Source organism: Octodon degus, unplaced genomic scaffold (assembly GCF_000260255.1).
Source record: "Octodon degus isolate 3935 unplaced genomic scaffold, OctDeg1.0 scaffold00002, whole genome shotgun sequence".
Lineage (NCBI taxonomy): Eukaryota > Metazoa > Chordata > Mammalia > Rodentia > Octodontidae > Octodon > Octodon degus.
The window spans coordinates 29,510,293-29,525,356 of NW_004524578.1; the positions used below are offsets into that span (position 1 = coordinate 29,510,293).

General features: G+C 39.3%; 1 protein-coding gene and 1 pseudogene across 1 annotated transcript in view; one reads left to right on the forward strand and one right to left on the reverse strand.

The window, feature by feature from the left end:
* Positions 1–15,064, forward strand: part of Gpr176 (G protein-coupled receptor 176) — a 230,282-nt gene that overhangs the window by 3,136 nt on the left and 212,082 nt on the right. The window contains exon 2 of the mRNA XM_012513993.2: positions 6–94. Within this exon, the coding sequence (XP_012369447.1) occupies positions 6–94 (89 nt within the window). The remainder of the gene's footprint in view (positions 1–5; positions 95–15,064) is intronic.
* Positions 7,291–7,665, reverse strand: LOC105741572 (annotated as a pseudogene).

Here is a 15,064-nt window from a genome sequence, read left to right on the forward strand (position 1 = left end):
CGCAGCGCGCTCGCGGAGCTGGGCGGCGAGGCTCAGCTGTACCGCCAGTTCACCACCACCGTGCAGATCGTCATCTTCATAGGCTCGCTCCTCGGTAAGCCACCCGGGAGCTGCGGCGGGCCGCCGCGCCGCCGAGGCTTGCGGGGTGCTGGGCGGGACGCACACAGTTGGAGGAGTCGCGCTTGCCGGGCGCTGAGCGGGGACTGTGCGCCCCAGGCTGCAAGCGCGGAGTTCGGGGATCCGGACGGAGCGGGTCCGCGCGGAGGTCACCGCGAGCGGACGCCCGGCGGGGCGCGGGGGACGCGTCCCTCCTCACCTCGGGCGCCCTAAGCAGCGCTGCCCGAAGCTCGAGTTTACAGATAGAACAAAGGTTCGATGGGATTTGGCTGTGAGGAAGGAATATTACTCTCTGTTAAAGATGTGCTTTGGGCCGCTTGCTGTCCTCTCTCCATTACAAATCAACTGTTTTGAAAAAGACATTTTGTGCATATTTTATGCTTTCTTCGGAGCACTAATCCGGTGGCCAACAACCTTGTGAAGTTTAACTTTATGTTGCCTTTAGGTTGTTTAAAACCTTGAAGTAAAACAAAACCTACTCGTTCTCTACCTATGTGTTTTTTTTTTTTTTTTTTTTTTTTTTGTTGTTGTTTTTCTTTCTTTCTTTTTTTTTTTTTTAAGGTATAGAATAAAGATAGGATAAAGCAAAGCAAAACGAAGCCCCAATCTATACACAACAGATTTTTCCCCCTTGTTCAGAGAACAGACAGACTGACTGTGGCTAGCAAAGCCGTGTGTCCACTAGTGTGAGAATTACCAGTACTTCTCGCTACTCTTAAAGGTACTTTTAGAGCTACTCTTTAAATGACAAGTGACAGATTCAGTCAGTGTTATTTTTTTCGTTGAGGTTTGCCCAACATATTGCATACTACTTACAAATACTATGTGTGTAAATTCTTTGATGTAGCATTATAAGGATATAAAAGATTGTTTATGATTATATGTTACATTATGGGCAAAAGCAGTCTTTGTTTCAAAGTAGGAATAGGCTATTTTCTTCAATTTCCATGGAAACCAAGATAACTGACACAAAAAGTCCATATTTGGAAGAATTTTAAATGTTTTGAAATTTTCCATCATACTTTACTTAATTGTTAACATCCCGTTCTATTCTGTGGTAGTAATAAAGATTCCACTTTTTGTCACAAGGGCATTTTTGGTAGACATCAGTGTGATTATATAGATGTGTATATTTTTATGTGTGAGTGTTAAATCCATACATCAACAAAACAAAAGCCTGTCTTCCAAATACTTTCATCATTCATTTACCAAACACTGAACACATACTAGATACTAAGCATGGCATGGAGTTAAATTCCTCTCTTGTCAGGCTTAAAGTGTAAAATCCTGGGGAAGGAGAGGAAATAGCTGTATTTTTATTTCTGCAGGTTTTCCCTTAAGGAAATATGTAATATGTTTGTGTCCATTAATATAAGTACATGTTATATATAGACATAGGTACATATCTGTACATGTATATGTATTTTCCCTGTATTGGTAATTTTGAAGAAAGATGGTATTGGGAGAATTTTTTCCTGGCTTGACCCCCAAAACTGAGTACATTGAAATAGAACACAGAGCATGTGTGTACAAGGTATATAAGAAATGTATGTTTTGCTTTTCGTTTCTGTGGCTTGCATTGGATTTAGGAGTTTACAGGTAAACCTGCTCTCCTTTCTGCTCTTTTCCACATAGCACTTGTGAGTGAGATGCAAATCCCGCTTTTGCAGATATCTCTGAAGAGGAGACTACCCTTGATTTTTAGTTATGCCTGAGTAGACCTAGGGGTACATGTCCCCAGTTCATATTATTGTATGTGGGCTGCTTTAAGAGGTATTTCCATTTGTTCTTTCCTATTTTCAGAAAATACAACTATATATAGTGTTTCTGGTGTCCTTGAAAGCTTGGCTGAATCATGATATTGCCCTATGTACTTGTTAGTTACTGGTATTCTTTTTTTTTTTAAACTTTATTTATTTATTTATTTATTTAGTGTGTGTGTGTGTGTGTGGCCAGCTCAGTCCACTAGGGGGCGTTGCTGGCTGGCATGTGGTGCTGGGGATTGAACTGCGGTCTGTGCTTAGCTTAGCTTGTTTTAAGTAGGTGCTTTAGACCACTGAGCCATCTCACCAGCCCAGTTACTGGTATTCTTGATTCACTGTTCTCCAAGGACCGCATCCATTCAAGCACACCCTGGACACTGGAATTCTCTGGGGAATGCCTGTGGAGGGGCACAGCAGCTTCAGTTCTAAAGCCTAAAGTGCGTAGCCAGCTGCAGGACAAGTGAACTAGGGACGCATAGGTTGAAAGCCGCAAAGTAAAGTCCTAGAGTAGAAACAGAAGAAAGGTAAAACTGTGGGACGACAAAATAGTATCTAGAACAAATAACTGATTAGTTGATGTAGTCTACTTATTTCCGCTGTCCCCACGTATAGACACATAAATTTTATTTTTTTTCTGTTTAAACAAATGCAAATCTGTTTCCCATATTCTCTAAATAGACTTCCTTTTTTTGTTTGTTTAACTTTCCTTTTATTAGGCTTTAAGGACCTATTATTATGTGAAAATAATTTCACTGTATTGATGTCTTGCAGTTCTTCTGAAAACTGCTTTAGTGCCTTGTAACTGAGGAAGTCCTTAACAACTGAGAAAATATTTCAAACATAGGGAACATTCCTTTCTCTGTTGAAAATGAACTCACGAATCATGTATGATATTATTTTATTGTTATGCTTTTGGGGGTTTGAGTAAATTAAGGTTTCTCAATCCCCTCCCCACCTCTGTTTTGAGAGGAGGTCTCACCATGTAGTTCGGGCTTTGAACTGTGTAGCCCAGGGTAGTCTTAAACTTTTGGCCATCCTCATGCCTCAGCCTCCTGAGTTCTGGGATTAGAGGCAAGCATGCACCACCGTATTTGGCTTCTTAACCTTCTCTGTGCAACATCTTGGGATATCTTCAGATATCAGAGGATTTTGAAAAAAGTCAAAGAATTTAGATTCCCCTTCAGTTAGTAGGTGGTTGATGTCATGTGTAAAAGTCAACAGTGTAAAATCAGAGACAAAAAAAAATGGAAATCTTCGTTTCCAGGAAGTGCTTTAGATTGAACTGCACAGGTCTGGTGTTTCTTTTTTCCTTTCACCTTGTTTTCAAAATGAGAAATATGGGGCTGGGGAGATGGCTCAGTAGAATAAGTGCTTCCCTGGCAAGTGCAAGGGTCTGAGTTCAATCTCCAGTTTTGCAAAAAAACCTAAAACAAAACAAAACAAAACAAAACAAAACAGAGAGAGAGAGAGAGAGAGAGAGAGAGAGAGAGAGAGAGAGAGAGAGAGAAATATGGCTCCTCTTTGGTGTTTTAATGTAAAAATGTGGTAGTAATGACCTAACCTATTACCTCTAAGCTATACCTGCCCAGAGTGGAGGCTTGTCATCTGTGCCTATCACCTGAGGCATAGAAGAATTTGATAAATGGTTTTGATATTGTTTAAAGAAAGCTAGCACTGTGGACAATAGCCAACATTTACATATCATACATTATAATTAAATAAAAAATTTAAGGGCCAGCAGGGTAGCTCAGTAGACTAAGTGCCTGCTTAGGCAAGCACAGGGATGGGGGTTCAATCCCCCACAGCACATGCCATGCTGGCCTGGCTCCCCCGTGTGCTGAGCCAGCCACTGAGTCTAGGTGTGGTGGTGCACACCTGTAATCCCAGTGCTTGGGAGGCTGAAAACAGGAGGACCACTATGAGTCTGAGCTGTGTAGTGAGACCCTCTACCAAATACATTTAAAAAAATTAAAATAAAGAAATGAACTTTGCTTTCTCCTGCCCAACCATCATATCTGTGGTTCTTCTTTTAACGGAATATGCCCCCTGCCCTGGTTACGGATAGAATATTTGTGCCCCACCCATTCATATGTGGAGCACAGATACCCCAGCATGATGGTGTATCACATCTTGGTGTGCTCTTCATGGTGAACTCAGTGCCAGAGGGCTCTGTCTTCTGTTTCTGCCATGTGTGGATAATAACAAGAAGATAGTATCTGAGAGCCAGGAAGAGGGCCCTTCCAAAACCTGACCATGCTGGCGCCTCATCTGGGACTTCCTAGTTTCCGGAACTTAGAAATAAATGTTGTTTAAGCTGCCCAATATATGGTATTTTGTCAGCAGCCTCTGCAGACCAGTACCCCCACAAATGGTCTGTAGTGAGCCATTGTGAAAGTGAGGACCCCAAATCCAGTCCAGTTTATCTATAGCTTATTCCATAGGTGGTCATTAAAGTATTCATTTTCAAAGGAAAGATGTGGGAGGGGGTGGAGATAGAGCTGCGTGGCAGAGATTTTGCCTGGTGTGTAAGAGGCTCAAGTTCATCCCCAGCACAGGACAGCAGAAGGAAAGATGCAGACTGATTTTTTGAATCTGTTCAAAAGATGATGTAGGTAAACATCATCTTTGTTCATGCTTATTTATAGTCTTCCAGCAGTGTTCGTCATGGTCATTTGACAGAAAAATACACTGTGTCTCTGTTCTGATTTGAAATTCACCAGCTAATAGCTGGATAATTCTTGGTGTTTCTTAAATGTTTGGTAGAAGATGTGGTAATACTGGCTTGTCCTTATAATTATAATTCATAATTGTGCAGAATCATTTTTAGCAAACCATAATTATAGCCAATAGTAACGTAGTTTCATCAGTCTTCTGCATGCTGCTTCTGTTGTGGCACACCTAGAAACCCAGCCGATGGTGTTAAGTATAAGGTATTGTAAGTGAACCTAAGGAGTCAGGAGATAGCCAGTGAGTAGTTAACCTGACTAGGTATACCAATATATGGAGTGGAATTTCCTCATATTGTCTTTGATTTCCATATGATGAATGTATTCCAAACCTACTCTTTTTTAGTATGATATGATAGGCAGAAAAAAGTAATGCAAACTTGAACAAAATGAAATGCTTGTTGGTAGCCCTATGCATCTCCTTTCTTGGCCTTTGTAAGAATATCTTTCCAGGGCCAGTGAGATAGCTCAGCTGACTTAGTGCTTGTTTAGGCAAGTATAGGGACCAGAGTTTGATTCCTGCGTGCCACACTAGCCCTGCACCTAGATGCACTGAGCTGGATGCTGAGACCGGGTGTGGTAGTGCACCCCTGTAATCCTAGTGCTAGGGAGGCTGAAAACAGAAGAATCACTATGAGTCTGAGCTGCATAGTGAGACCCTGTACCAAATACTACAAAAAATGTATATCTTTCTAATTTTTGGAAATAAAATTCTTCTTAGGAAACCTTTTTTTTTTAAAGTGAAAGCTTTACTGAAATAAAATTAAGGTACTATAGAATTTAATCAGTTAAAGGATAAAACTCAATTGGGTTTAGTGTATTTACAGAATTGTGCAAATTAATAGCTGCTCCCTATTTCCCCTCAATACCTTGAGACATAAGCAATTACTAAACTACTTTCTGCCTTTTTCGGGGTCTTGCTGTGTAGGTTTTTTTTTTTTTTTGTGTGTGGAACTGGGAATTGAACTCAGGCCCTTGCACTTGCCAGGCAAGTGCTTATTCTACTGAGCCATCTCCCCAGCCCCCTGCTGTGTAGTTGAGGCTGGTCTTGAACTCACTTTGTAGTCCAGGCTGGCCTCAAATTTGCAGCAGTCCTCCTGTCTGAATGTCCTGAGTGCTGGGATTACAGGCATGTGCCACCATACCTGTCTGGCTTTTGTCTCTATAGATTTGCCTATTCTAGGTGTTTCATATGTGAGGGTTTTTTTTTTTTTTTTTAAATCAGGCAAATTCTTAGGTTTCATTTATGTCTTAGTTACTTTCTTGTTTCTAGGACAAAAGAGCTGACATACGCAAGTTAAAGGAGGAGAGATTTATTTTAGCTCGCAGTGTGTAGAGGTTTCCTTCCGTAGTCACCTGGCTCCAAGGCAGGGCATCAAGGCAGAGGGGCGTTGCAGAGAAGCTGTTCACCGCATGGCAGGCAGACATGCAGCCTTCCCTCCGCTTTCCCTTTTATTCCATCCAGGCTCCGAGCCTATTGATTGGTGCCACCCACATCTCGGGTAAATCTTCAGTAAATCCATCACCCCTATTCAGAACCATGCTAAGTCAGTCAATCAGTGGACTAATCCAGTATCACTCTGGATCTATTCTTTCCCAAAAGCCCCACCTAGGAGCGCACGAGGTTTTGAGGGGACAGGCGGATCTAGGTACAAGCCACAGCAATCTGTGTTGTAGCATTTATCAGAACTTCATTCTTTTTTATTGATGAGTAATATTTCACTGTATGGATATACCATATTTTGGGTGCCCATTCAACACATAATGGACATTTGGGTTATTTTCACTTTGGGGCCATTATAAATAATGCTGCTATGAATATTCATGTGTAAGTTTTTGTGCAGACATGCCTTCAGGTTTTTTGAATATATACCTTGGAGTGGAATTACTGGGTCATATGGAAACTTGTTTTGTCCTTTTTAGGAACTGTCAGATTCTTCCAAGTGACTGCATCATTTCACATTCCCATTGAAGGTGTGTGAGATTTCTTTTTTTTTTTTCCATCCCTGACAGTGTTTGTTATTCTTTTTCTTTTTGAGTATAGCTATCCATATGTGCATGGTGTAGTTTCTAATTGTGATTTTGATTTATATTTCCCTAATTACCAGCCCTAATAACCAAAGACTTTGAACTGCTTTTCATTTTTGCCTATTACCCATTTGTGTGTCTTCTTTGAGATAATATCTATTAATATATTTTGCCCATTTTAAAATTCATCTTTTTATGTTGAATTCTAAGTTCCTTATATGTTCAGGATACTAGACCTGTTAGATGTAGATTTTTTTCCATAGTTTTATTGAGAGACAAATAGCAATGAGACAGTTTTAAATCAAATTGGTAGGACAGTTTCAATAATTAACACATTGCATATATTTTTCCTAGTGGTTAATTGCTGTACAAGATGGGGACATGAGATCCTATTTACAAACACCATTAGAACAAATCCCTCTATTCATTAAGAGAAAGTAACTATATATCTATCCTAACCACTTTGAATGCACAGATACAAAATGGACATTCATCTGTATCCCTAGATGTAGGTTTTTGAATATTTTCTCATTTTGTGAGTTGTCTTTTCACTTTCCCATTAGCGTCCTTTGTTTTGTTTTTTTTGAAAAAAACACACAGCACTTTATTATCAGTACAGTCATGAAGGGCAGATCTTCAAGGGGCGGGAGTGGGTCCTAACAGCAGGGAGGCAGCTCCCACTTGCCAGCGATGAGCGGGTTCCGAAGCACCACGATGATTGAGTCCCCACGCAGGAACATCTTGGAAATGTAGTGGTCCTTGTTGACCTGCTTGGACTTCTTCTTGCCCTTGCCACTCTTGGGGACCTCAGTCCACATCTCTTTCATGTTCCCCAGCACCATGTTGCAGTGCCTGTCAAAGGCCTTCACCGGGCCTAGGAGTTTCTTGTTGTTGTGGCAGTTGATGAACACCTGGGTGTTATTCTTGACTGACTGGGTCAGCACAGAAAGTGGACCTGTGTTAAATTCCTCCTCCTCCCGCTTCTGCAGCTCCTTGGTCATCTCACTCTTGGGCTTGTTGAGGAGGCTCATGGTGGCAGCTGCAACCTCTGCGTTTTGCTAGTCTCCCCTGCGTTGTTTTGGCCCCATTATTGTGCTTTGAAACACAAGAGTTTTTCATGAAGTCCAATTTATCTAATTTTTGTTGCTGTTGTTTGTGTTCTTGTTGCACTTAACAAACGATAGCCTGGTCCAAGGTTATTAAAAAAATCTTGTGTTTTCTTGTAAGAAATTTATAATTTAGCTTGTTAATTCATTTAGTTCTTCTATAAATTTATTTCTTCTATAAATTTGAGACAGGGTCTCCCTTTGTAGTGCAGGCTGGTCTTGAACTTGCGGTGATCCTCCTGCTTTAGCCTTCCAAGTGCTGGGATTACTGGCATATACCACCATGCCTGGCTTCTTTAATTAAGTTAATTTTTGTGTATATTGTAGCTAGGAATCCAAATTTATTCCTTTGCGTGTGAATGTCCAGTTATCTGAGCACCTTTTGTTGAAGAATTGGTTGTTTTTCCTTTGAATTGTCTTGCTGTTTTTCTTAATCTTGTGAAAACTTTTGATGATGTCATTCCATTTAAGGATTATCATGTCTTTGACAGGGAATAAATAAGAGACAAATAAATCTTTTTCCTCTTGAAAAATTTCCTTCTATGCTTTGAAAACATAACCTACAAACTAGGCTAGGGATGTGGCTTAGTTGTAGAGCATTTGAGTAGCCATGTAAGACCCTGTATTTGATCTCCAACACAGAAAAACAAACCAAAACAGAACAGAACAAAACAAACCAAACCATAATCTAGAAATGGAGTCATGGAAGAGACTAATGACCTATCCTGCACATTAATAGTGACTTAACTGCAATAGAATTAGATAATAGCTTCCTGTTTCTTAGAGTCTTGAACTAAAACTAGCAGTAAGACTTTTCATGAGTGCTAATGTACCTTCTTTCCGTGAGAGTTTGGGCATTTATAGCTGCTGGAACATTGATACATGATTTGGCTGCATCATAACTCTGCTACAGTAATGTTTCTAACAGGAACTGCTGTCATCTAAAATAACTAACTCTAGAAATATTTAAAACAGTTCCATCTTTATGGATGTTCCCTCTGGTAAGCTCATTGGAGCAGGAAGACATATTTAAAATTTGGTCTGATGTTTTGCTTTTTCTTTACTGGCCCTATTTTGTTTGGGACCTTACAGTGTAGTTCTGTGCTACTGAAATACAACCTTCGCTTTAGGATTAGAAATGCAAGGCTCGCTGTAGAGCAGTGCTTTCTTACATGGCTTGAAATAACCCTTTATGTGTTGGTAAGGTATGGTAGTAGCACATTTTTAATTTTATTTTTTAGAGAATACAAAAATGGTAGAAAACCCCAAAATATTAGAAACGATGCAAAATTTCATTGAACAAAGTAATAGGAATTTGACAGTAGTAGTTGTATTGCGTAATGTTATTTTCAAATTAGCTTATGTTACCAGATATAAACCTGCAAAATTGGTTAAAAGAAAGTTACAAAAAATTGAAAAGAAGAAAAGAAAACAAAACACTTAAGCATTAACTGCTCCTTTCAATGGGCCAGCAGAAATCAGCAGTAGAATTATCCAAACTATCCTGCACATATACATGAATATATCTTTTTCCCTTCTTTCTTTCGTCCTTTTCCTCACCTCAGTTTTTCCTTCCCATTGAACAGATTCTTGGGCTGGTGAGATAGCTCAGGGAATAAACACCTGCTTAGGCAAGTGTAGGGACTGGGATTTGATCTTGGGCACCGCAGGATGTGCTGGCCCTGCCCCAGGATGTGCTGGGCCGCCTGCCCGAGACTGGGTGTAGTGGCGCATGTCTGTAATCCCAGAGCTGGGGAGACTGAAAACAGGAGGATCATTACAAGTCTGAGCTGTGTAGTGAGAGCCTGTACCAAATACATAAAAATAAAAATTAAAAAAAAGATCCTTTTCCTTTCACAGTATCTATTGTACATTTCAGATTTTATTTATTTATTTATTTATTTAATGTATTTGGTGCAGGGTCTCACTATGCAGCTTGGCCTCATAGTGATCCTCCTGTTTTTTTTTTTTTTTTTTTTTTCAGAACCAGGGATTGAACTCAGGTCCTTGCACTTGCCAGGGAAGTATTCTACTGAGCCATCTCCCCGGCCCCTTGATCCCCCTGTTTTCAGCCTCCCTAACACTAGGATTACAGGCGTGTGTGTCACCACTCCCTGTCTCTGTGGCTGGCTCAGCCAGCCTTGGGACTGGGGCGGGGCTGGTGCAGCGTGTGGTGCTGGGATCGAACTGGTCCCTGCGCTTGCCTAAGCAGGCACTTAGTCTGCTAAGCTATCTTGCTGCCCCTCAGATTTTATTTACTCTTACAAGTTCTCACACTAGCAAGACAACATGATTATGGCACATGCACTTCTGATTTATTTCACTTACCAATACAGTCTCTGGTTGTATCCGTTTACCTATGAAAGCCTCAAATTTATCTTTTTTATAGCTGAGTAATACTCCATTGTGTAAAAAGACCATGTATTTTTTATTCATTCCTCAGTTCATCGGCCTTTGGGTTGTTTCAAGGATTTAGCTATGACAAATTGCACTGCTGTAAACATGGGTGCATTATATTGTTGTGGTATGATGATTTTGGTTGTTTTGGAAAAACATCTCAGAGCAGAATAGCTGGCTTCAGTGGGACTTCCAATTCTAGCTTTCTGAGGAATCTCCACACTGAGTTCCATAACGGTTGTACCAGCCTGCACTCCCATCAACAGTGAAGGGTTTCTTTTCCCCCACAGCCCCTCCAGCATTTGTTATTGGCTGACTTCTTGATGACAGCCGCTCTTTCTGGTGTAAGATGGAATCGCAGCAGTTTTAATTTATATCTCTTGAATGACCAATGATGTTGAACATTTTTTTCATATATTTATTTGCCATTTGTATTTCTTCATTTATGAAGTGTATATTCATCTCAGATGCCCGTTTTTGGATTGGTCTTTGAATTTTGGAGGCTTGACATCTTTAATTCTTTTTTTTTTTTTTTTGTGGTGCTGGGGATTGAACTCACAACCTTGCACTTGCCAGGAAGATGCTTATGCCTCTCAGCTGTTTCTCCGGCCCAATTTTTAAGTCTTCATATGCTCTAGATAAAAGTTTGTCTGAAGGACAGTTGGCTATAATTTCTTCCCCAGTTCATGGGTTTTAATAGGACATTTTTGATATTAGTAGATAACATAACTCACTGCCTGGATTTTTCAGTTTAGTCATGTTTAAAAAATTGGTCCCAAAGCACCAGTTCCAGATATTCTTGGTTCTACAAATAAAGTATGCATTTGATTCTTTTTATTGGCTGGGATTTTTATAGAAAGGGAGGAAATGTATTTCAAAATAGGAAAAAACAGACATAGCCCTGTATTCCTCTGGGAATAGCTGAATGTCTTAAAGTGTTTCTTCTGTGGTCAGCCACAGACTTCCCGCACATGACATTTTTCTGAGTCAATCATTTAGATTGAGAAGCGACTGGAAGCTGTTGTGAGCCTGGTTCGTCCGTTTGTCGGGACTTCCACGTTAGCTGGCTAGAGAATAATCTTTAGCAGTTGTATAAAGATAAAAGCTTAGGAGAGTTTTTGCTTCACCTGGAATGTAGGAGCAACTCTAGACAAAATTTAGAAAGATCTTCCCTTGGCCAGTGGTGACAAACCTATGGCACATGTACTGCAGCCAGCTTTTTTTTTTTTTTTTTTTTACCATGGAATGCTCTAAAGGGTTCACCATCACTGTCCTAGGAAAGCTAAAAAGTAAGAAAAAAAAATCAGAAAATCTACTCATATTTTTTGAGTTTTGTCCCACTTCTCAGGTACTTCTAATTTTTTTTTTTTTTTTTGCCATTTGGATTCCAAGTAAGGGTCGTTTGAGTTATTTCCTTGTATAAATGTCTTGTCTTCTAGTATCTGTATTCCATTCTCACATGATAGCATGCTACGCAATCATTTTAAATGCTCTTCATGTATTAATGTGTTGATATTTATTTAGAGTACCAGAGATTAAACCTATTGCTTTTCACTGAACTACATTTCCTGCTCTTTCCTTAGCCTCTCAGAGTGCTGGGATTATAGGCATGTGCCCATCATACCTGGCTTAAAGGTATTTTTTAAATAAAAAAATTCACTATCTTTTATTTTATTTTCTTTTTTGGAACTGGGGATTGAACTCAGGCCCTTGCGCTTGCCAGGGAAGCACTTATTCCACTGAGCCATCTCCCCAGCCCTAAAAAATCCACTATCTTAAACAGAAAGAGTGCCTGAGTATTTTAAAGCAAGAGAGAGAAATGAATTGAATGGCTCTATTAGGGACCTCTGATCATATTGTATATACAAATCTGTAGTGTGAAAGCCACTAAGAAAAATAAAGGGGTTTTAGACACACCTATATAAAAGAATAGGAGGGCTGGTGAGATGGCTCAGTGGTCTAAAGCACCTACTTAGAACAAGCTTAGCAAAGCACAGGGACCGCGGTTCAATCCCCCAGCACCACATGCCAGCCAGCCCCGCCCCCTGGTGGGCTGAGCTGGCCACACACACACACACACACACACACACAAATTAAAAAAAAAAGAATAGGAGAATATCAGGTAGACACTAGTATCTTGCTCTTTTTGATTTTAATTCCTTCATCTGTCTGTATTCTAATCAACTTTTGTAGAGTTTTTAATGATAATTTGGCATCCATTACTCAGAGCCAAACTAATGCCAAAAATTGTTTACATTTTGACTCAATTTTTATGGGTTTATGCACACCATGTTCCAAAACCCTATAAACACATTGCCCCAACTTCTGTCTGTTCCTTGCCTGTAGCCAACACCTGGTTACTTTTTTTTTTTTTTTTAAATTTAACATTTTTTTTTTCCCACCTACCTACTTTCTTGGCCTGTAGTAATAAATATGTAGTCCTAGCCTATGTATGTGTTGTGAATTCTTGTGGCTCTGCTTGGCACAGTGTGCCTTTTGTTTGTGAGAAATGGAACACACTTCTTTCAGTGGCGCTATCTTACCTACATATTAAATCTCAGGTACATTTTAAAACAGTCTCTTTCATAATTTTAAACATACTATTTCAGGTTGTTACTCGGGAATGTTACTGCATCTACCAACTCTTACCTGTGGGAAATAATTTCATCGTATATTTCTGAGTTTTTGAGCGTGAGCTCGTTGCCTTTGTTGAAACATCCTGTGAGACCTCGGCCATAGAAGTAACCCTCACAGCACTTGGACATTTGCTCTTGCCAGGTGTCAGTGTTATTTCAGCTGAAGACCTCAACCAAAGGAAAAGGCAAATTCCCTTGCTCCCTGTCTGAGGTGTAGGACAATTTTTAAGGCACTTTCCCCTGGAGGTTGCTGTGCTTTGAGGATTCTGACTTTATGCAGAGATTTCCATTCCAACGCTTAGCTTCCAGGAAAGGATTTCATATTTGAGGTCTAACATTTGGTCTCTATGGTTGTTGAAGCTTGAAGTCAACTGTGAGGGTCTTTTTTCTGGTCAAAAGAAAAAAATTGTCCTTCAGTGTAAGCACCCTGATCTTTCTTTATTTCATGCAGTGGAAGATTTCCTTTTATGTCTTGTAACTTCAGCTGTGAATTTAAAGATGTATTCTGCTTTACCCATCATTTGTAATTGCCTGTAGTAGTGTACTAAGGTCATTAATCTTCTGTGTTGCTAGAATCAGAAGTTAAAAATTAAGCAAAACATTAAAAGCAAAACGTGGGATAAGTTAGACTTGATTCCAGGTGACTTGTAGTCAAAATTTAGATTGCCGTCAAATAGGATGGTGAAATTTGGTCAGAGTAAAATGCCTTGGAAAATTAAGGGAAGCTAGTAACAGAATTGGGGGAAGAAATCTCAAGAATTGTTTGGGAAATCTGTCCTGAAAAATATTAAGGATAAATAGTTGATAAACAAATTTGTGTAAACAAGGAGAAAGGTGTGGAAGCTGGCTGTGTACACAGATAATTTAATGAGGTGGGCTACGTTGAGAGGTTGGAAGTTTTTATCTTTATAAATCTTTGTAGTTTTCATTATTATGTAAAGTATATATTTCTCTTATAGTAGGAAAAGAAAAAAACTTAAAAGATTAAAAAATAGAGATATGTTTATCTGTTTATATATTTTCAAATTTACCCATTTTGGCCTTCAAACACTGCAATTTCATATGATTCAAACTAATTTTTTTTTTTCCTTTTTTTTGGCAGAACCGGGGATTGAACTCAGACCCTTGCGCTTGCCAGGGAAGCGCTTATTCTACTGAGCCATCTTCCTGGCCCCCAAACTAATTTTTTTTTTAAATTTATGTTTAAATAAATAAGGGTTAATAGAGGCATGTCTTAAAAACTGTTTGTGAGAAGCACCTGATTAAAAGATGCTGGAATATTTATATACATAAACTTGAGTTTGGATGTGAAGAACCAATCTTTGCCTTTTGAGAGCACCTAGAGGGAGTTAAAGTGGTCTGAGGTGCCATGAGAGTTTTGGTAAGAAAAGCGCTTCAACTCATTGATCTGTAAGGATTTATTTTTTTGACATAATGTGAGACTTAGGTAAACTTTGCTACGTATAGCTTTTTAAAGTATAATTTGTTTTCCTGTTATTTTGCATTCATAAAACATTAACATTATTTCTCTGTCCTTTTAATCCAGCAGTTTCCGTGTGTGGGGGAATGTGGCCCTGGGGTCAGATGCAGAGCTGGTAACTTGAGTGAGGCACACCTACTCCTCAAGCAGGGATGGGACGAGCTTGAGGTCCGGAAGAGGAGCCTACTTGAGATATCTAGCCAGTCTAGTTTTAAGCCCCATGTTAGTCATTAAACCTGAACTAGTGCTGTACAGATGTATAGCTATTTCTAGAATTCCTGTTCCTAATCTAGCTCAGTCATTTATTTTAGAACTTAATTAATTATGTAATTTTGATTTGTGAAAACTTGGTTCTATTAAAATTCCATCACGAAACTCTAGGGCATTATAAAGGATTATTAACAAAAGAAAGATAATTAATTATATATAAAGCCTCTTTGCATATTAAAAGGCATGATTAAAAACTCAGTAAGCCAAGTGTATAGCTCTGAACCCTCCAAATTATCACTGTATCAATTAAAAAAAAAACCTTCTCTCTCTAATATACACCAAATTTTCTTTTGATGGCCTTGTATTGAAAATTTAACTGCTCCTATTTGGTTAATTTGTTGTTTTCTTTTGCTTTTGTACTCCAAGCAATTTATGGAGAAATGCATTCAAACTGACTCAATATTTTGATTGGTAGCTGCACTTGATTCTGAGGAATCCCAGGTAACAGTTCTGGAAAACTTACTTCACTGACTATGAGACACTCTGAACAACTTTTAGACTAAGGACTAAGCATTGGTAATTTAAGTTAATTTTTTTTTTT